Source organism: Leptonychotes weddellii, chromosome 3, assembly GCF_054177405.1.
Source record: "Leptonychotes weddellii isolate Sample4059 chromosome 3, ASM5417740v2, whole genome shotgun sequence".
Classification (NCBI taxonomy): Eukaryota; Metazoa; Chordata; class Mammalia; order Carnivora; family Phocidae; genus Leptonychotes; species Leptonychotes weddellii.
The window spans coordinates 5,731,240-5,751,378 of NC_138371.1; the positions used below are offsets into that span (position 1 = coordinate 5,731,240).

At 44.5% G+C, this 20,139-nt stretch overlaps 2 protein-coding genes across 2 annotated transcripts; one reads left to right on the forward strand and one right to left on the reverse strand.

The window, feature by feature from the left end:
* Positions 1 to 295: 295 nt before the first annotated feature.
* Positions 296 to 14,026, reverse strand: LOC102728008 (UDP-glucuronosyltransferase 1A1-like). The gene is made up of 5 exons (XM_081813351.1): positions 13,122 to 14,026; positions 4,842 to 4,973; positions 3,997 to 4,084; positions 3,489 to 3,708; positions 296 to 1,323 (listed from the first exon to the last, which is right to left on the reverse strand). Exons 1-5 carry the CDS (start codon positions 13,983 to 13,985, stop codon positions 1,026 to 1,028), a joined length of 1,602 nt encoding a protein of 533 aa, XP_081669477.1. The 5' UTR covers positions 13,986 to 14,026; the 3' UTR covers positions 296 to 1,025.
* Positions 14,027 to 18,575: 4,549 nt separating this feature from the next.
* Positions 18,576 to 19,628, forward strand: LOC102742340 (dnaJ homolog subfamily B member 3-like). The gene has a single exon (XM_006748386.3). It carries the CDS (start codon positions 18,673 to 18,675, stop codon positions 19,393 to 19,395), a length of 723 nt encoding a protein of 240 aa, XP_006748449.2. The 5' UTR covers positions 18,576 to 18,672; the 3' UTR covers positions 19,396 to 19,628.
* The last annotated feature ends 511 nt before the right edge of the window (positions 19,629 to 20,139 follow it).

Consider the following 20,139-nt stretch of genomic DNA (forward strand, 5'->3'; position numbering starts at 1 on the left):
TTATAGAAAAGTGTGGGGTGGGCATTCCCAGTAGGGTGAAGTGAAAAAGAGTGTTAGAAAGTGCTAGATATATTTGGTGTAGCTGCAGTATTTTATAAGGATATGCATTTGCCAAAATAGTAACTGTGGTTATTTCTGGGGAACACGATTACCAGATTTTTATTTTCTTGTGTGTGTATGTGTGCACCTCTGTATTTTTCTAATTTCTGTCATAATCATGTATCATTTTTGCAATCAGCACATGTGGTTAACCAAGAAATGCTACAACAAGGAAGAGAAGAACACCTAAGAAACATAATTTATATGAATTTATTAATGTTTTCACTTGTGGGAAACATCAGAGAAAATACACTTGTGAGACACTCTACTTTGGGCTTTTCTCAAATGAGATCCATTTGCCACAAGCCATGATTATCCTCTTGAACACATCACTCATCAATTTTATACACCATTCTTTTCCCTAAAGACAGAAATCAGACACAATTCTCAAAAGATCCTAAGTCATTCATTTATTTCACGTACAAAGCACTGTGCCCTGGGAATAAACAAACGTCTCCTTCTTTAAATACACAAAGTGACATTTGTGAAGCACGAGCGTAAGTTAAGACCTGCTGTCCTGGTGAAGGAATTGATCACAACAGTCTACAGAAGCCAGACGATGATGTTAGAACCGTCCTCCTGGGTTGCAGGGTGGGGGTGGGGAGGACCTCTGAAACCTGTGCCCCCCAAATAGGCCTCACTTCTAAGTAAGAAAAGTAATGCAAAGTGCAGGAGGGACCTGTCCGACCCTTTTGGCAAGTCATTTTAAAGATGACAAGGGTAGTCCAGATTAAAGATACTAGAGGGGGCAGACACCATTCACGTGTCTCGACCTGTAGGTATCACTAGCAATTAGATTGTTTTCATTTTTAAGAAAACACTCAGGGGTATCTCATTCAGGGCTAAGCATTTCTTTAATAAGCAGAACATGAATTTAACGTTGCCTCTGGTTGCACCTTTGGGTCATCTCATTTCCCACCTACTTCTCAGTGTGTCTTGGATTTGTGAGGTTTCTTAACTCGTCCTTTCTTCCCAAAGCACCTCCGGTAGCCCAAGGCGCAACATTTATAAGTGATGAAGACAACCCCCAGCACAATGGCCAGGAGGAAGCCGATCACATCCAGGGAGTGGTACTGGTACCAGGTGAGATCGTGGGCTGCAGGGCGCAGGTGTGGAGCCCCCTTGTGCCTCATCACGAACTCCACCCAGAACACAGCCAGGTCCAGGGGCTCAATGGGGCGGTCCTTGTGTAGCCTGGAGAGGTGCATGATGTTCTCCTTATAGCTAAACACAGAGACAGTTATGAGTGTCTGGAACATCGGCTGCAGTGAACCATCCTCCCTTTAGGCTTGCTGTGGTTGGGAAGTTGCTAAACTTGGCAGAGGAAATGTGTTTCCATTATAGACAGAAAACACACACACACACACACACACAATGGTCTTTATCTCTGAAATTAAAAAAAAAAATGTAGAAAGAAAACTGGAAGCCAAAATTATAGTATTAAATTATTTGAACCTTACTTCCTATTCTCTTCTTTTCTTTTTCTTGGTATTTTTGTAGGAAATTAGATACTTTCACAGTAAGAGAAAGAAATAAAAGAAAAGGGTGTGCCAGAAATTATGAGCAGTTTTCCTTTCACGGTTTTAAACAATCACATCTAGTCAAAGCAAAAGCGATTTATAAGTGCCATCTGCAAGGTGGTGACACGTCACACCATCCAAGTGCTAACGTTAGGACGAGACTGTGTCTATGCAGCCTGTTCAACAAATGGATTTTTGTTGGCTTTGGACAGTGTGGATAGCTGAATCGGAACCTCCAAATCCGAACTGGGTTAGATGACTTGACCCTTAACTGTGGATGCACTAGAAGAAGAAAGAGAAGGAGGAGGAGGAGGAAAAAAAGGAAAAGGAGAAGAAAGACCAGAGTAAGACACTCTTATTCAATCTTATTCAAGAGCAGTCATGATAACTGCTATCTTTAAACAGGCCTGTCATTATATCTGGATACATTATTATACTATGATAATAATATTTGGCCATAAGTCTTGTTAAACATCTTCCTTTTATATAAATCTTCTCTTAAACAAAATAGATTTTCTAGAACTTTCATTCATTCATCCACCATTTACTGAGCACCTGTTATGGCCTGGGTGCATCATCTGATGTTCAAAATTTTCCCATTTGTCTTTATTTTATGTCCCAGCTTGGCATGTTGGGAACATGGAGGTTCATGATTAGGCAGAGATGACTCCCGAGCAAATAGATGAAGTTTGCTGGTAACTTAAGCTGATTGATGAAGGTTCTTATAAAGATAAGAGAACTTCTACCAAGTCATTTGTAGGTTCCAGGTACTTGTCTGTACCACTCAAGAGAAGATCAAAATTGTACTACTAGTGCGAACCTCAGGAATGAGTTTTTTTGTCAGCACGTGGAGAAAAGTCGGGGTTTCAGTGCATTCGACGTGGGGGCAGCACGGCCTGATGCCGGCAAGCTGGGCTGTCAGAAGAGGCCCATCAGGATGAAGGGATGTCACCCGCCACTCTGGGCGCGCTGGGCATTTACCCCAGGGTTATGTGGACTTTTCTTTCTCATCCCTTGGCACCACACACGTGAGCGCCCCATTTCTCCATTTTTCTTTGCCCAGGCCTACCGTGCCACCCTGTGGCATGTCTCTTCCCATCTGAACACACTCCAGTCTTTTCACACCTGTCCCTCTGATTGATGTCTCTTTCAAAATGAAGCAACTATGGGTCAAGACTCCCGACACTCTCTTAGACACACACGTATGCACAGGCTCCCACACACGCACACACACACGTGCACACACGCACACATCAAGGATTGGACGAAGGCCACCCCTGGCCATCACCTCTTCCCATAAGGTTTTGGCCAGTCTGTTACTAGGGAACTTGACAGCAATACGATCAATTTCATGCACAGATCATTTGATCTGATGGCTTTTGCCCCTTGAATTGTTTTCAGAGCCACATTTGAACAGACTGATCTTTGCTTTTATTATAAGCCTTTGTCTGCGCTATCAAATGATCCCATCCCACTTATAAATCCCCATGAACAAAATTTCTCATTTGCTTTAGTGCTAGAGAGAGCTGTACTTCTAAGCTCCTGGCTTATTTTTATCTTATGGACACTCTGCTTCTTGTAATGGAATATTTCTCTCTTTGCAGGAACTTACAGATCAGATGTCTACTTGGTGACTATATTTTTTAATTAATTGAAGTTTTAATCCTACTGAGGGAAATAATATTTAAAATCATTTTGATGATAAGTTCCATAGGAATTAAAGCATCCTTTTATAAAACGAATAATAATAATCCCCAAATCATCTTACTTATAAATTGGGTTTTTATTCATTTGTTTTCACATTTGAGTATTTGTTGTGAATGAGATGGCCAAAATACAGGCAGTATTCCTCTGTACCTTCTCTCTTACCTTTTGTCATTGATGACAGTTTTTATGGCATTTGCTAAATCTTCAGAAGTCATTTCCAGGACGTTCAAGGTCACTCCAGCCCCCCGGGTCTCCATGCGCTTCGCGTTGTCCATCTGATCACCAAACAAGGGCAGCATCACCATTGGAACGCCGTTGCAAATTCCCTCATATATGCCATGGGAGCCAGAATGTGTGATAAAGGCCCGAGTCTTCGGGTGACCTGAGAAGCAAAGCAGGGAGGGACGCCAGCAGTCAAGTCACCGAGTTTCACAGTCTGACACCATCTAGGTTCTGAAAGCGCTCTGAGGACTCCGTGCCACCCACATGTGGCTCCTGCAGAAGTCTGCAGAGGAAAATGTGGGTTGAGATGCCCCACCAGATAAAAAGCAATGTGGAACACTTTGGCCATAATATTTTCCAGCTAAACAATCCTTTAGAACAGCCTGGCGCAAGCCACTTCCTTAATTTCACTTGGGTTTGACCAACACACCAAATCCTGCCCACATACCAAGCAGATCATTCTGGGGCAACCACTTGACAAGTATTGTATTCTTCGCGAGATTTGGTGGGGGAGTGCTGGTATAGCGCCACAGGACCTTGCAGAGACAAGAACAGAGTTTAGGGAACACAATGATTCAAAAACATCTGCCATAGTAGCTACAATGTGGAGTCCTCTGAATGAACATAACCTTGGCAAGGGTGGGAGGTGTCGGGACTGGGAAGGCTTTGGGGACTGGTAACATTCTGTGTATTTGTGCAAATTCATCAAGTTGTACAGTTACAACTTTTGCACTTTTCTGCACTTCAAAGGGAAGTTTACTTAATAAAGTGAGTGGATGTAGAATTATAGAAGCAGAAATATAAGAAATGAATCCAGTGTCCTGACCAGCAGGCTTTTGGTGGAAATACTCCTACATAATATGAAGAAACACCATCCTGTACATTATCCTGTTTACTTTATCTTTAAAATAAATTCTCCTTGGGACCCCTGGCTGGCTTAATCAGTGGAGCATGCAACTCTTGATCTCGGGGTTGTGAGTTCGAGCCCCAGGTTGGATATAGAGATTACTTAAAAAAATAAAATCTTTACAAATAAATTAGTTAATAAAATAAAATAAAATAAATTTTCCTTAGTACACTTTTGAGTTTCTTAGAGAAAACGAGACCTCCAAGTCACGTAGACCATGGCTTAACAGAGTAGTTGAGAGTGACATGGCAAAAAGAACTTTGGATTAATAATTGAGAAGTTGCAGGGAAACCCAAACCGAAAGTCCAACTAATAGGATTAACATCGATACTAGAAGTCTGGGGTTCCAACTCTTGGGAAGATAGAATTGTATGGAATCTTCTTACTGTCTGAGGTATTTTGCCCAAAGCATCAGCAATTTCCATAGCTTTCTTCTCGGGAATCTCTGAGACCATGGAGCCCAAAGAGAAGACCACAATTCCATGTTCTCCGGAAGCATTAACATAGGCTTCAAATTCCTAGAACCATAAGAGAAATTTCCAGTTAATTTTTTCTCACCTTCTTCGGGAACTGCATACATTCAGCTATGAATCAGATGTCTTCATCTTAAGAACGTGATTAAAGGGGTGTGTGTGTGTGTGTGTGTGTGTTAGAGATACAAAATATTAGTGCACGTTACAGCCTTCCCCACCCCCCACTCCCCTTACTCCCTTCCAAAGGAGGAAGGCTTCTTGCATGTTAGGTTGTCTCCTGGGTTCTTCTCTTCTTCTTTGAGATGCAGAATCCAGGTAGTATGCTCATTTCCCAAAAGAAAAGCAATCAGACATAAGACCAGATCCACTTCCGAGGGGCTTCAAGCAGCTGGGAGGGTCTTGGAGAAAACAGGCTTTCAGGAAGGGAACTAAAGGAGAGAGCAGAAGGCAGTACGGAAGGAGGAGGGAAAGGTGAATGAGCATCAAAGAGAAGGGAGAGAGCCATTTAGCAGATCAGTGAAGGGAGACCTTGGGAGAGAGGAAAGCTGTCCAAGGAGGATTTCAGAAAGCTTTCTGCAGACTCTAAAACTCCTGCACCACCCCTTTATGAAAATCTACAGTAAAGATGTGTATTATTTTCCAAGGCTTCTGGAATATTCCTTTTATCTTGAAAGAATGAATGGAGCCAAAGCAGAAAGCTGCAAATAGTGTTGAAGATGAGGCTCATGGTTAAGAAAAAACCTCAATTAGCCAAGACAGCCTGTAACAATTCTTGCTTCCCCACAGCCTACAGCAGAGTCTTCCATATGGCAGCCAATACACTGGGGTGATTAGGGATCATATTCATGTCAACTCAGTGCTGAAACTTAACCAGTCAACCAGGCAATTTCCCACCTTTCCTGGAGAAGAGATTTCTGAAGAGTCTAAGTCAACTTTCCTGCCTTACCAAGAACATACAGAAAGATATCTGAATCTTTGTTTGCTGGCTTCATAATGTACTGTAAAAAGCAAAATATTTCTCTCTAGGTATGAGAGATACAAAATGGGACAGAAAACCTTGCCAAGGGTGCACCAGGATCTGAGCCCCTTCTGCAGAATTCAGAGAGGGTCAAGGGCATGTGAGCAAACCCTGAGTACCAGCCACCAATGGGAAGGATAAACAAGCAGTGAGCCTCAACCCACCCAGCACATGACCTCCGCAGAGTGTTCCTGTCCCATTCCAGAAGCTGATCCCTTCTAGCAATATATCCATCACCATCATCCAAGGAAGACTGCAACTATAAGGCTGCTCCAACTCCTCCAACCAAGACCACCATTGGGCATTACAGTCTTGGCTACGTAAGGACAAAACTCAAGACAAAGCAATGGGACTTGTTTCTGAAGAAACTTCTGAGCCAGATGACCCAAGGAATAAGAAATGAACTGTGAGTGGTTTTCTAGTCAATAATGAAACTTACAACTACTAGAAAATGGACAATCCATGGTTCCCTTGGATGAAGCAGGGGGATGGGATCTTCAGAAGTGTCTGCATGTATAAGGGTGAGAGACAGTGATGGCTGGGACCCCACTAGTAAGTACAGATCACAGATTATGACCTATCAAGCCTCTACCCCTAAAGTAACAAGGAATAGACTAATTTAGAGATGAATGTCAGACAAAAGCTCTGAGAGGAAGCAAGAAAAAGATGATCCAGTCAGAAGAACAGCAACATTAGGGGGAAGGAAGCCCCCAGACTCAACCCTCAGCAATAATCTCAGCCTAGCCTGATCTGGCCCCAACCTTCGAAGCCAACTCCAGTGTACTGTGGTCTTCAGGAAACATACATACGCACTTGGGCATACACACATGCACACAGCTGCATGCACACGTGTGTGGGGGCATGCGCACACACAGACTGGCAATTCCATGTAGAGGAAATAGAGTATGTGTGAGTGTGGCAATTTTCCCCCAACTGTAAGCTTTTCATGATCTAACGAACTCCCCTAGAGCCTTCCAAATTATTTTAAGTTTCCCAAGAATGCCAAGGACATTAATGAGACTGTATGATGTGCTGGGGTTTGCCCAGAAGTGAGGGGTTTCCTGAGATATGGGACTTTTAGTTCTGTTCAAACCAGAACACTGGCCACCCTGGGTGTGACATGGAAAGCATTTCCCACAGGGCTCAGCACATGTGATTTTAAGAGACTTCTTTCAGGTTTGGTTCAGAGCATGACCAATAAAGCCCGAACACTGCCCAGCCCTCCTCAGGGATAAAGCCCCAGCCTGGTCCACCCCCACCAGCTGTCTTCGAAGCCTCTGGCTCCTAGCAGGTGTGTCCCAGCCTTCTCCATTGGGCTCATTCGAAAGGTCAGGGAGGCCAGCATCATCTTCCCCACCACCACGCTGCATTTCTGGTCTATGACAAAAACATCCTAAGGACGGTTTTCCTGAAGTCCTTCCTCCTCTGGATTACACCACATCCTTCTTTCCTCAGAAAGAAAGCTCATCTCCAAGTACCTTTTGAGCTCTTTTTTTCTGAGTGAAGGTAAACAGATCACGTCACTTCCTAGGACCTTCCCTTCTTCATGAAACCCACTCTTACTTTAACCATATCTACAAAGGGCCACATCTGATTTCCCCTCCTTGTACACTCTCCCACACCCACTCGGCACCCAGCAGGGTGTGATTATCATAAAATGGAACCCACAGGTCCATAAACACCCAAAGGTACATAGCAAGACTAAAATTTAAATGTCACAGAGGTTCATCTACAGATCACAGAAGGGCAAACTGCAGAGATTGTGTTATCGCGGCCAACACCTCTTCTGGGCCAGCTCTTCTGGAATTCAACATTGGTGAGGTCCACACTCTACTTGGCAAAACTTCCCCAAACCTGGCCTTGACTTCACAGACTCTAGAGTGGCCAAAGAGTGAAGCGACGGGTTAACGAAAATAACCCTCCATTGCCCCACCTCTTACCCCTTCCAAAAAGGATGAGGCCCCCTCTGACATGAAAGCACTTGCCCACCCTGTCGATGACTTTAACACAGGTCCTAACTTTTGCTGAGAGTTTAGTATTTTGAGTTCCAGGCTTTTATTAGATTTTCTCTTCCCAAACGTCATCTGTTTCTCAAAATGCTTGGTAAGCACTTAGCATGTCGGAAAACTGTTGCTTTATCACTACGGATTCAGAGCCACAGACAAAGACTGCCAGCTTCCCTGCTCACCAGTGTTTCTCCTCGCCATTGTCAAGTCTCTGTTCTCACTGACCTTCCGTTTGGCTGTTTCCCTCAGACCCAACATGTATGCATGGATATCATCTCTGAATCCCCACACATCCCCAAAGATGGTCTCTCACCCTGAGCGGGGAAGGACAGCTTAGAATCCTTGAGCTTTGTTCTTAATACTGTCCTACTATCTTTTATCTGCCAGGCATCCCAGACATGCCCAACACCAGGTGTGCCTTCCATATGGACTCTATCAGCTAAAGGTTGTATCTCTATTCTTGAAGTTCAGGACTTTGACCAAGAGCACTGGGACCAGGACGATTTCCACTAGAGTAATGGAAGCATAGAAAAGCATTCTTTAATTAACCAAGGGGGAAAAAGAAAATAAACAGCAACTTGCCAGGAAAAGGGAAAATGACCAAGTAAAATTAAAATAAACTGGTAAAATTAGAATCAAATCTAGCGATTGTTAAATTAAGTGCAAACAGGCAAAAGTTTCCCAACCAGGTTAAAAATATCAGCTCCGTGTTTATTTTTTTTTTTAAGATTTTTTTTTATTTATTTATTTGAGAGAGAGAGAATGAAAGAGAGAGCATGAGAGGGGTGAGGGTCAGAGGGAGAAGCAGACTCCCTGCCGAGCAGGGAGCCCGATGCGAGGCTCGATCCCAGGACTCCAGGATCATGACCTGAGCCGAAGGCAGTCGCTTAACCAACTGAGCCACCCAGGCGCCCTCAGCTCCGTGTTTAAAAAAAAAAAAAAAAAAAAAAATCTTGAAGACAAAGGGGTACCAAAGAGGCACTAGGGAAAGGTAAACAAGATAATACAGGAATGGTAATATTAATACCAAAAAAAGTGGAATTTCAAATTAAAAATATTAAGTAAGACAAAGAGGGTTGCCATCCAGTACAACTAAAAAGACATCCTCACACCAAGGCTTGCTTGCACCAAACAAAGCTGCAGCCAATGCATAATCATTAGAGCTCAGCACTTAGACAAATTTCAGGCAAAGAAAATGTATTGATAAATGATGACAAAACTATGATATTGAGAAATATGGTAGATAAAGCCCTGTAGACCCTCCTAGTAAACATCCTAAAGTAAAGAAGGAAATCACTTAAATACATAAAGACTATTTGCCAAAAAAAATGGCAAACATGATATAAAATGATGAAATGAAAATCAATCCTCATTATAATCAGGAGCAAGACAAGAATCCTTGCGATTCCCGAAATTATTCAATTGTTTTTAAACATTCTAGTGAATTCAATAAGACTAATACCTGGCATAGAATTCAGAACAGAAGAAACCATATTTTATTTACTGATGAAAGTCTGCATGCTAGTTTTTTTTTTAATGATGAAATCAATATTTTCATTAGGCTCAATTTTGATTTGGGGCTGAATAGTGAGTAGATAACCAGCTACAAACAGAAATGGAAAAACTATCACATTCACAGGGGTGACAAAAGAAAAAAAAAAAGGTATAAAATACTTAAGAAAAACTGAACAAGAAAGGAACAGAACAAATATGAAGAAAACTACAAAGAGCTTGATCCTTGGTAAGGTGATATTTGAAGTAACAACAAGAAGCACAAGGCCCTGGAATATAAACTTCAGTGTTCTTCCTAGGGAACAAGATTACATGGTTAACAGAATAAACTGTGGCATGTAAATACCATGAAACATGGCGCAATTAAAAAAATAGATATAATATTTAGAACCAAAACGATATCCATGACATATTGATACGTGAGCCATAGGGATATATTATTGCCTTTTTTGTAAAACAAGCAACAAAAACTTCAATACAAGTACATATGTTTGTCTTTGTGTATGCTGTAAGAGAATGGTCCAGTTTCAATCTTCTGCATGTGGCTGTCCAATTTTCCCACCACCATTTGTTGAAGAGACTGTCTTTTTTCCATTGGACATTCTTTCATGCTTTGTCGAAGATGAGTTGACCATAGAGTTGAGGGTCCATTTCTGGGCTCTCTATTCTGTTCCTTTGATCTATGTGTCTGTTTTTGTGCTAACACCATGCTGTCTTGATGATCAAAGCTTTGTAATATGGCCAACAGACACATGAAAAAATGCTCTACATAACTTGTCATCAGGGAAATACAAATCAAACCCACAATGAGATACCACCTCACAACAGTTAGAATGGCTAAAATTAATAAGACAGGGAACAACAAATGTTGGCAAGGATGTGGAGAAAGGAGAACCCTCCTACACTGTTGGTGGGAATGCAAGCTGGTGCAGCCACTCTGGAAAACAGTATGGAGATTCCTCAAAAGGTTGAAAATAGAGCTACCATACGACCCAGCAATTGCACTACTGGGTATTTACCCCAAAGATACAAACGTAGTGATCTGAAGGGGAACATGCACCCCAATGTTCATAGCAGCAATGTCCACAATAGCCAAACTGTGGAAGGAGCTGAGATATCTTTCAACAGATGAATGGATAAAGAAGATGTGGTTCATATATACAATGGACTATTACTCAGCCATCAGAAAGGATGAATACCCACCATTTGCATCGACATGGATGGAACTGGAGGGGATTATGCTAAGTGAAATAAGTCAAGCAGAGAAAGACTTATCGTATGGTTTCACTCATATGTGAAACATAAGGAATAGAACAGAGGACGTCAGGCGAAGGGAGGGAAAACTGAATGGGAAGAAATCAGAGAGGGAGACAAACCATGACAGACTCTTGACTCCAGGAAACAAAGTGAGGGTTGTGGAACGGAAGGGAGTGGGGGGTTGGGTAACCGGGTGATGGGCATTAAGGAGGGCACATGATCTGACGAGAGCACTAGATGTTATACGCAACTAATGAATCATTGAACACTACATCAGAAACTAATGATGTACTATATGTTGGCTAATTGAATTTAAATTTTAAAAAATCACCTAAGGAAAAAGAAAAGAAAAAAAACAAGCACATATGCTTTATGTAATTGTAGGAGTATAAAGAACTGGGGGAGATTACTGCCTATCTGGTGACTAGTCCTCAGTTCATACCCTTTCATGGTTCTCATTCATTCCTTTAACAAACTTTTAGCAAGTGCTAATTATATGCCCAAGATGCTGATATTTATGAGACATCAATCACGTGCAAACCCATTGCCAGGTATTAAGGGTATGGTAACGGGCAGCAGTGATCCCTGCCCCCCACATATATGGAAGAGACGATCAATAAACAATTATCTAAATGAGATGATCACAGTACTTGATGTGCTATGAAGGAAAGAGCACAGGATCCTATCTTAGAGAGAAGGACTCCCTGAAGAAGTGCCATTACAGCTGACCTAAAAAATAAGACAGCCACCTCACAAATTCAGGCACAGCATCCCAGAAGGACAGAACATCATGTTAAAGGGTCTTGAACAGGGAAAGATTTTGCAATGTCCCAGGAATAGAAAGAAAGCCAGTGTAATGGAGAATACCCGTGCAGATTTATAAGCAAGCCCTTCTATTTCAAATGGAATTTCGTTTATGCATGCACATCTCCCAAGTTTTACATTTCAAAGCAAAGGTGAAACACAGTTGTTTTCACTTGGATCCTATATAATGATGCCAAAAATATTCCTCTTTAATTCCACTCTAACTTAGACATGCTGACTAGCTCTCTTTTCTTTGATCTATTATGTGACCCCTGGTTTGGTAATATTTCACCTTTTCCTATATATGAAAGAATTATTACTGGTTTTCTATAACGTGCGGTTCTCTCATTTTGCTTTCCAAAAAATCAACACCATCTCTATCTTTCTTAACCAGACCACCCCATCAGACATACCCTTCTCCAACAGGCCATGGGGTGTCATAATCTGATTGGTGAGAAATCTGAGGAGGTCACCAGATCTCTCTTCACATTATGGGGGAGGAATCAGAGCCCCACAGAGAGGATCTTGTCATGCAGCAATGGGGTGGAGGCAAACACACAGCACCGGATTTCTCATGTGGTGTTTTTTTTTTCTGCCATCCATAGTTTCTCCGTGCCATGACAATGACATGATCATTTAAGATGTGACATGACATGACAATGACATGATCATTTAAGACCCGTGCCATGACAATGACATGATCATTTAAGATGTGAATCACGTTGGAGTCACTCTGGGAATAAGATTCAGTGCTCTCCGAGGGTGATGACAGTCCCTTAGTAGGAGCCAGACTCAGCAGCTGCAAAGTACCTGGGCTACCAGTTAATCCTCAACCAATACTTGAAAAATAAATGAATGCCCACTGAAATGTCACCTCCTTGGAAAATTCTTCCCAACCCCTCATCTGACAGAGGTTCTCCTGTTATTCTCTATCACCTCCGTTGAGATTGGAAGAGGATGTGAATGCTACTTTTTTGCATACCTCAAATTCTGTATGGGAAACAATTAACTCATAAGCATTGCAGAGAATGAAACTCAGGACCTTTCTGCCCAATGCCAGAATCTGATTGTCTGATATTTACTTATTAGAAGAGAAGGGACCGCAGGAGCGAGCTTCCTATCAGAATATCTAGCAACTGGATCTTTAACCAGAAACATAAAAGCAACTTTTGCCATCAGGACCCATAGATGTCAAAGAATTATTTCAGCAGTCTTGACCCTTGTGTGTCTGACCCAGTCAAGGGCAAGGTGCATGCAAATTTGTGTTCTCTGCAAGGATCCCTACACTCATTGCTCTGTGCTTATGACAATTAACCTTTGTCGCAGCTAACTGATTACTGTTCACTGGAGCACACAGAAGAAAATGCCCGAAGTATACTTTCCTAAAGTGTCCCATACAAAGAAATAACCCAGAAGAGGATGGCTAAGACATATAAATTACAACCCAGACCTGGGAGATTTGTAAGGTAGAAACTAACGAAAGAGGGCATTTGAGACTATTTCAGCATGCTCATTCAGCATATATCGAGGGCAAGTTCATCCATCCAAAGTACTTGCAAGGATATGGACTTGTAAAGTTCCCCCTCAAATACACACCTTGGACAGTGGGTTTTTGCTGGCACAGTTGATCCCACCAACAAAAACCATGTTGGGCATGATGGGCCTGGAGTAATCCTTGACAAAGTCACTTCTGAGAAGCCAGAGAGATGCAGAGCCCATCAGGTCCTGGACAGTCACATCTTTCTGAAGGACTTCTGAGGCAAGTGGTCCGTACGGGGAATAAACCACATTGCACAGAAAGCTCTCTGACAAGAAAATGAGCATGTTCTTCACCCGCGGTAGGAAGGTCATGTGATCTGAGTTAAGGGACAGAGCCCTGGGCACATAGGATGGTGGGTTGGGACACTGGGTACCTTGAAAATCTAGGCCACACGGCAGCGCATTCAAGAAGAACACGGCAGGCAGAGCCAGGTACAGGGCCACGATGGGGCCACAAGGGAGGAAAGGGTCTGTCAACACAGCATCGAAGTTGCTTTCCGCGAGCGAGGCCATTAGCTCCTTGTTGTGCAGTAAGTGGGAGCAGGCAGACAAAAGCAGGGCAGAGTCCTCCTTGACTTTCTTATACGTTTTGACCACACGCTGCAGCAAAGGCTCTTTCTCAAAAACACCGTGCCCAAGTCTGATAAAAGCCTCTTCCACGTCCTCCCTTCGGAATGGCACAGGGTACCTCTTCAAGGTGTATAATGCTCCTTCTTTGATGTGCACGGAGGCCTCGTGAGCTAGGACCACTATGTCATGTCCCCTCTGGTGCAGCTGCCGGACGACCCCGAGCATGCTCAGCCAGTGGCTGCCGTCCACTGGGACCAACAACAGCTTCCCACCCTGGGACACAGGGGGGTTCAGTGCGCACAGCAGCAGGCCCAGGACAAGCGGACGTGGACCCCGGGACCCTGCCGCCATGGTTCCCCTGCCTTTGCCACCAAGACTCTCTCCTGCCAAAATCTGTCCTCTCCTACTTTCCTGTCGCAAGAACCAATCTATACTCAAAGTTAATGGTTGATTGTATCACATGATTATAGCTGGTCAGTCAGCTGAAAATAGCAGGAAGTTTACCTTCAGAGCTAACGAGGGCAGAGCTTTACTAGGTTTCTGGGGTTTTTCAGCCAAGTATTTTTATTTTTTATTTCTTTACTCTTAAGTTTTTATTTTATTTCCAGTTAGGTTAACATACAGTGTAATATTGGGTTCAGATGTACAATTCAACACTTCCATCCATCACCCGGTGCTCATCCCGACAAGCATACTAGCTTTCTTGATAGGCAACAACAGTTTAACGGGCTGGAATTCTTTACCAACCATTCAAACCACATTCTTGAGGGGCCAGAGAAGGGAGAGCAGCTTCAGCACCTTTGAATGCATTAAATGAGTATTTCCATGGACCAAGAGGGGAGAAAATGGTTATGTGGTGACAAATTAGACTTCCTTTTTAGGAATGAAATAGAAAGCAGAATATGCCTTTTAGAAAGAGAAGAGCATGACACTGCAAGCCTACTTTTGGCCCATAACAGTCTTGCAGGATGTCCTTCCCCACGGTCACTCAGGGTCTTGCCCAACCCATCATCATTTTGATGCATTCGTCCAACAAAATACTTATTTAGTCCTACACAGCACCAGGCCTAGGGAGTGCCCACAGAGACCACCACAGATGAGTCTCCCTCTTCCCCAGAACTCAGACTCCATCAGAAGAGACAGACTGACAACGAAAGCAGATAGACATGTCAGAGGCTGAGAAGCATGTCAAGAAGGAGATGAATGCTGCTGGCTAGTGAATGGCGGGAAGGGAAGCCCACTCGAGCGTACATGTGCAGAAGGCCTTTCTCAGGACAGACGTGCCTTCGCTCAGACAGGCAGCAGCGAGAGCACTCTGAAAAATTCTGATGACCCGGTTGAAGCAAAGGGGGAAGGTGACAAAACCAGTAAGAACATATACGTATGGAGTATGTACTACATATCAAGTACGGTGCTAAGCACTTTACAACACATCTTATGTAATCCCCTAAAAGTATCCCTTAAAGGCAGATACTATTATTCCCATTTTACGAAGGAAGCTACTGAGGCTCAGAGAGATAAATACGACCAGCCAGAGTCCTGCATTTACTAAGTGACAGAGCTGAAACGCAGCCCTGAGTGTCAGAGCGTGGAGACCCTGCTCTTAACCACAACTACCCATGGCCTCTAGCACTATCCAAATCTTAGGGCCAGGTTCAAAATTTACAGCCACCTAGGAGCCAGAAGTAAAGCTGTGATCCCCACAGTCACTACCCAATCGAAATAAATGCGGAGAAGGCAGATGTGCTCACACAGTAATACCCAGCACTAGCTGGTGCCCCAAAAGCTCAAGGGTAGGGTCAGGGAGCAAGTATGGCAGTCGCAAACAGAAATGCCCTTCCCAAAGAAAAGGCAAATCTGAGTGCAGAGAGAACCGATCATCTCGCCCTGTCCTTTGGGGATCTGTTGCTGTATGTTACAATCCCAGGATGGGAGCACAGATCTCAATATTTTGACCGTGGACATCACTAGCCACCCATATTCGGGGACCTGATAGGAAGGTCATGGAGAAACTGCTAACTCTTAAAGTTGTGGTGTTCTGTGGGGCATATTCACAGGGACCCCTTCATTCTGGTACTTAGAACAGGTACTTAGAGTCCCTTTTCCCTGTACCACTATCCTTCCTCCAGAGATCTCCAGGCTCCCATATGCTTATATATGGGTGCACGCATACACATATGCTCAAACACACATGCACTCTGAAGCTCCCCACCCACACAGAGCCTCACCCCACCCCAAGCACTTTCCCTTCTCCTGGGCTAAGGTTCTGGGCGGCTAGAAAAGGGGCAGCAATGCTTCAACCCATTGGTGTGCCCCTATCTGCAATTCTGAAATTCATAGTCCAGTTTAAACATTAGGGGCAATAATTAATTCTTAACTCTCAATGTGAAAAGAGTTCATCTGTAAATTACCTGTAGCAAAAGAGCTGTAAACACACAGTCACCATTGTAATGATTTTATGACTTTTCTGCATCACACAGAGCCTCGGGACTTTTTGAGGCCTCTGTGTACCTGGATGGTTTGGGGACATGACTCTGCCCTTACAAGCGGGGTTTCAGCTTTGGAATCACTCACTTGGGTGCCAGTCCCTGGTTTTGCAGACAGTAAGCACTCAGTAAATGGTTTTTTTTAAAGATTTATTTATTTATTTGAGAGAGTGAGAATGAGAGAGAGAGAGTACATGAGAGGGGGGAGGGTTAGAGGGAGAAGCAGGCTCCTTGCTGAGCAGGGAGCCCGATGCGGGACTCGATCCAGGGACTCCAGGATCATGACCTGAGCCAAAGGCAGTTGCTTAACCAACTGAGCCACCCAGGTGCCCCTCAGTAAAAGTTTTTGTATAGATGTGACACTTCCCTCCTTCACTCTAGGCCCCATATCCAAGCAAGCAAGTGCTGAATCCACTGTCTCTGAGACCCAGCTGCCATAGTCCTGTTTTGGGGCCCCTAACCCCTACCTACCCTTTCTGAGTTCCAGCATCAGCTGCTCCCTGCACTGCCCCACCCCACCACCATCCCTGAAACCTTGGTCAACAGCTTCCTAGGACCCAGAATAAAATTTAGACTCTTCAGCCTTGCCCTCAAAATTCCCTGGAATGGACCTTCAGCCCACCTGTCCAAGCTCATTCCTCCTCTCCAGCCCTTTCACCCGACCCCGACCCCTCTGCCCCTTTCCCTCCACTCATTCTGGATCACTTGACCTTCCCCAAACAGGCTTTTCCCACATGGCTTTGTTCACACTAGACTCTACTCCCAATCCACTTCCTACTGCTGTTTATTGCATGATTAAAGTGCCAGCTCCAGGATCGTACTCAGCCCCTCAAGGTGACATGAGGTTTGTCCTGGTGACATAGAGTGCCTCATTGGATCTACTACCCTTTATGATGAAATATTAGAGTTCACTGGTTAATCATTTTCCTCTTAGAACTAAGTGACCTTTATTGGTACTGCCTTGCCATTTATCAAAGCAAAAAATATAGTGTCAGAAAATAAGGAGAAAGTAGACAGAGGTCAGATGTCCAAAAATGCCAAAAAGAAAGTCGTGGTCACGGTACAGCAGTTTTAGTGGAAATAATTACTGCACCAACGTCGACCAACAGCACTACGAGCATGGCCAGCAAGTTTTAATCGTTTTGATAAACTAGACCAGGAGTTCTCAAACTATGGGCCAGAACACCCTGGGGATACCCAAGAATTTTTTAGGGGAGTTTTGCAAAGTCAAACTATTTCCATAATGATATTTGGCTTTTTCCCTCACATGCTCTCTTAAGGGTACAGTGGAGCTTCTCCGTGGCCACATCACCTGTGATGTAGCAATAGATTGACTGCGGAAGCAGAGAGAAAAATCCCCTTCTCTTCTCTTAAACCAGAGAAACGTGAAAAATGTAGTATGATGCCACTCTTCACTAATTTTTTTGCTTTGAAAAAATTATTTGGGGTCACCTTGGTGGCTCAGTCAGTTAAGCACAGGACTCTTGATTTCGGTTGGGGTCATGATCTCCAGGTCCTGAAATTAAGCCCCATACAGACTCTGCGATGAGAGCGGAGTCAGCTTGGGGATTCTTTCCCTCTCCCTCTCCCTCTGCCCCCCCCCCCACCCTCGCGCAAGCGCATGTGCGCTCTCGCGCTCTCTAAAATCTTTTTTTAAAAGAAGTGATTTTCCCGGGCGCCTGGGTGGCTCAGTTGGTTAAGCGACTGCCTTCGGCTCAGGTCATGATCCTGGAGTCCCGGGATCCAGTCCCGCATCGGGCTCCCTGCTCGGCGGGGAGTCTGCTTCTCCCTCTGACCCTCCTTCCTCTCATGCTCTCTGTCTTTCATTCTCTCTCTCTCAAATAAATAAATAAAATCTTTAAAAAAAAAAAAGAAGTGATTTTCCCATAAAAATATGATTTATGTTAGCACGTAAGGTTTCATTGCTATTAAATTGACTAACGAGTTTTTTCCATTACTTTAATTTCTAATGGAGTAAGTGTCGATAGATATAACCTACATTAAAAAAAGCAAAAGGGTCCTGAAGCCAAAAAACCGGAGATCTGCTGTTCTGGACAAGTGATGCGGCTGTCCTTGAGCACAAGGTCAGACGAAACGCACCCCCATCACTCTACCCCGACAGGCGGAGGAGGAGCCGGACAGAAAGCCTACTTCAGCAAAATCCTTCCCCCCGGCCGCCATATCCACAGACCACCTTACTCCCACGAACTTCCTCTTCTTCCTGCGCCGGCACCGTGGCGGGGGGCGATTTGGAGACCACAGCTCGCTTTGGGGGCAGGTGGGGCGGGGCCAGAGGGTGGGCGGGGCCTCGATGGGCGGGGCGTCGGCGCCCGTGCGAAACACGCCGCAGAGGCCCTCGCGGAAGAGCGCAAGCCCCCCCCCCCGCAGGGCATCCTGGGGTCCGGTCTCGCCCAATGAGGTGCGGGCTACGTCACAAGGGCGCCCCTTCCGGGCGGCCTGGCCTCGCAGAGCGCTCGGGCCCGTGCCCCGGGGGCAGCCAGCAACACCCCTCGTCGTGCTAGTGGCCCGCGGGCCGTGCTGGGCCTTCCGCCATGGTGGACTACTACGAGGTGCTGGGCGTGCCCCGTCAGGCGTCGTCCGAGGCCATCAAGAAAGCATATCGCAAGCTGGCGCTCAGGTGGCACCCCGACAAAAACCCTGAGAACAAGGAGGAGGCGGAGAGGCGGTTCAAGCAAGTGGCCCAGGCCTACGAGGTCTTGTCAGATGCCAAGAAGAGGGACGTGTACGACCGGTATGGCGAGGCGGGAGTGGAGGACGGCGGCGGGGGCGGCGGGCCCTGCCGCCACCCCTTCGAGTACGTCTTCACCTTCCGCGACCCGGCTGAGGTCTTCAGGGAGTTCTTCGGGGGCCGCGACCCGTTTTCGTTCGACTTCTTCGGAGACCCACTGGAGAACATCGTGGGCGGTCGGAGGAGCTCCCGGGGAAGCAGAAGCAGAGGAACCACTCCCTTCTTCTCGGCCTTCAGTGGATTTCCAGCATTTGGGGGTGGTTTTTCTTCTTTTGATACAGGATTTAGTTCCTTTGGTTCCCTGGGGAGCGGAGGCCTTTCTTCCTTCTCCATGTCTTGTGGTAGTGGTGGGTCCAGCAACTTCAAATCCATGTCGACTTCCACCGAAATCGTTAATGGCAAAAAAATCACCACCAAGAGAATCATTGAGAATGGCCAAGAAAGAGTGGAGGTGGAAGAAGATGGAGAGTTAAAGTCCCTGGTAATAAATGGCAAAGAGCAGTTGCTGCGCATTGACACCAAGTAATTCCAGTCCACTTTAATGTAGAGCACATTGTGAGGAATTGGACTTTTTTTTTTTTGAAGATTACAAGGGAACTCTACTTTCAGAACAACTGTTGTCAAGAATTTATAAACAGTCATGCCAGTGCCTATTTGTTGTTATTGTTGGGACTACACGAATAGGACCTCTGTTTGTCTTTAAAACTGTTGTAAATATCTGTGTGCACTTTGCTTTTTATTAAACATAATCCCGAGGCAGACAGTGATTATTTCTTAGTACTAGGACAAAATGTTACAGCACCTTGAACCTTGCCTTTCCATTTTGTTTGAAATGTCAGCCAGGTGGTTTTCTCTGAAGTTAACGTTGCCAAGATAAATCGTTTTACTTCAATTTTTTTCAACACATAATAGTAAAAGATGTGAATACACTAATACTTCTGGCTTAAGGATGGTTTTTAGTCCCACATAAATGCTGGTGACTAGTGAGAGTTTTCCGTTTAAATATAATAAGCCTAGGCTTTTTAAAAAAGCGTAAACCTGGCAAAGTGGGTGTATTCATTTCCTATGGCTACTGTAACAAATTACCACAAATTTGGTGGTTTAAAACAATGCAGATTTATTCTCTTAACGATCTGGAGGTCAGAAGTCTGAAATCCCTTTCAGGGGACTGAAAATGTAAGCAGGAACATGTTCCCTCCAAAGGCTTGAGCAAAATACTTAAGTGAATTACTCACAGTTACATGATTAGTTAAGAGCATCCTGTGGACTT

Excerpts from the sequence above, each read along its gene's own strand:
- LOC102742340 (XM_006748386.3), top strand. The coding sequence starts at position 18,673 with ATGGTGGACTACTACGAGGTGCTGGGCGTGCCCCGTCAGGCGTCGTCC.
- LOC102728008 (XM_081813351.1), bottom strand. The coding sequence starts at position 13,985 with ATGGCGGCAGGGTCCCGGGGTCCACGTCCGCTTGTCCTGGGCCTGCTG. Across the intron at positions 4,974-13,121 it reads GCAAAAACCCACTGTCCAAG|GAATTTGAAGCCTATGTTAA; the intron begins GTGTGTATTTGA and ends TTATGGTTCTAG. Across the intron at positions 4,085-4,841 it reads TGGGCAAAATACCTCAGACA|GTCCTGTGGCGCTATACCAG; the intron begins GTAAGAAGATTC and ends TGTCTCTGCAAG.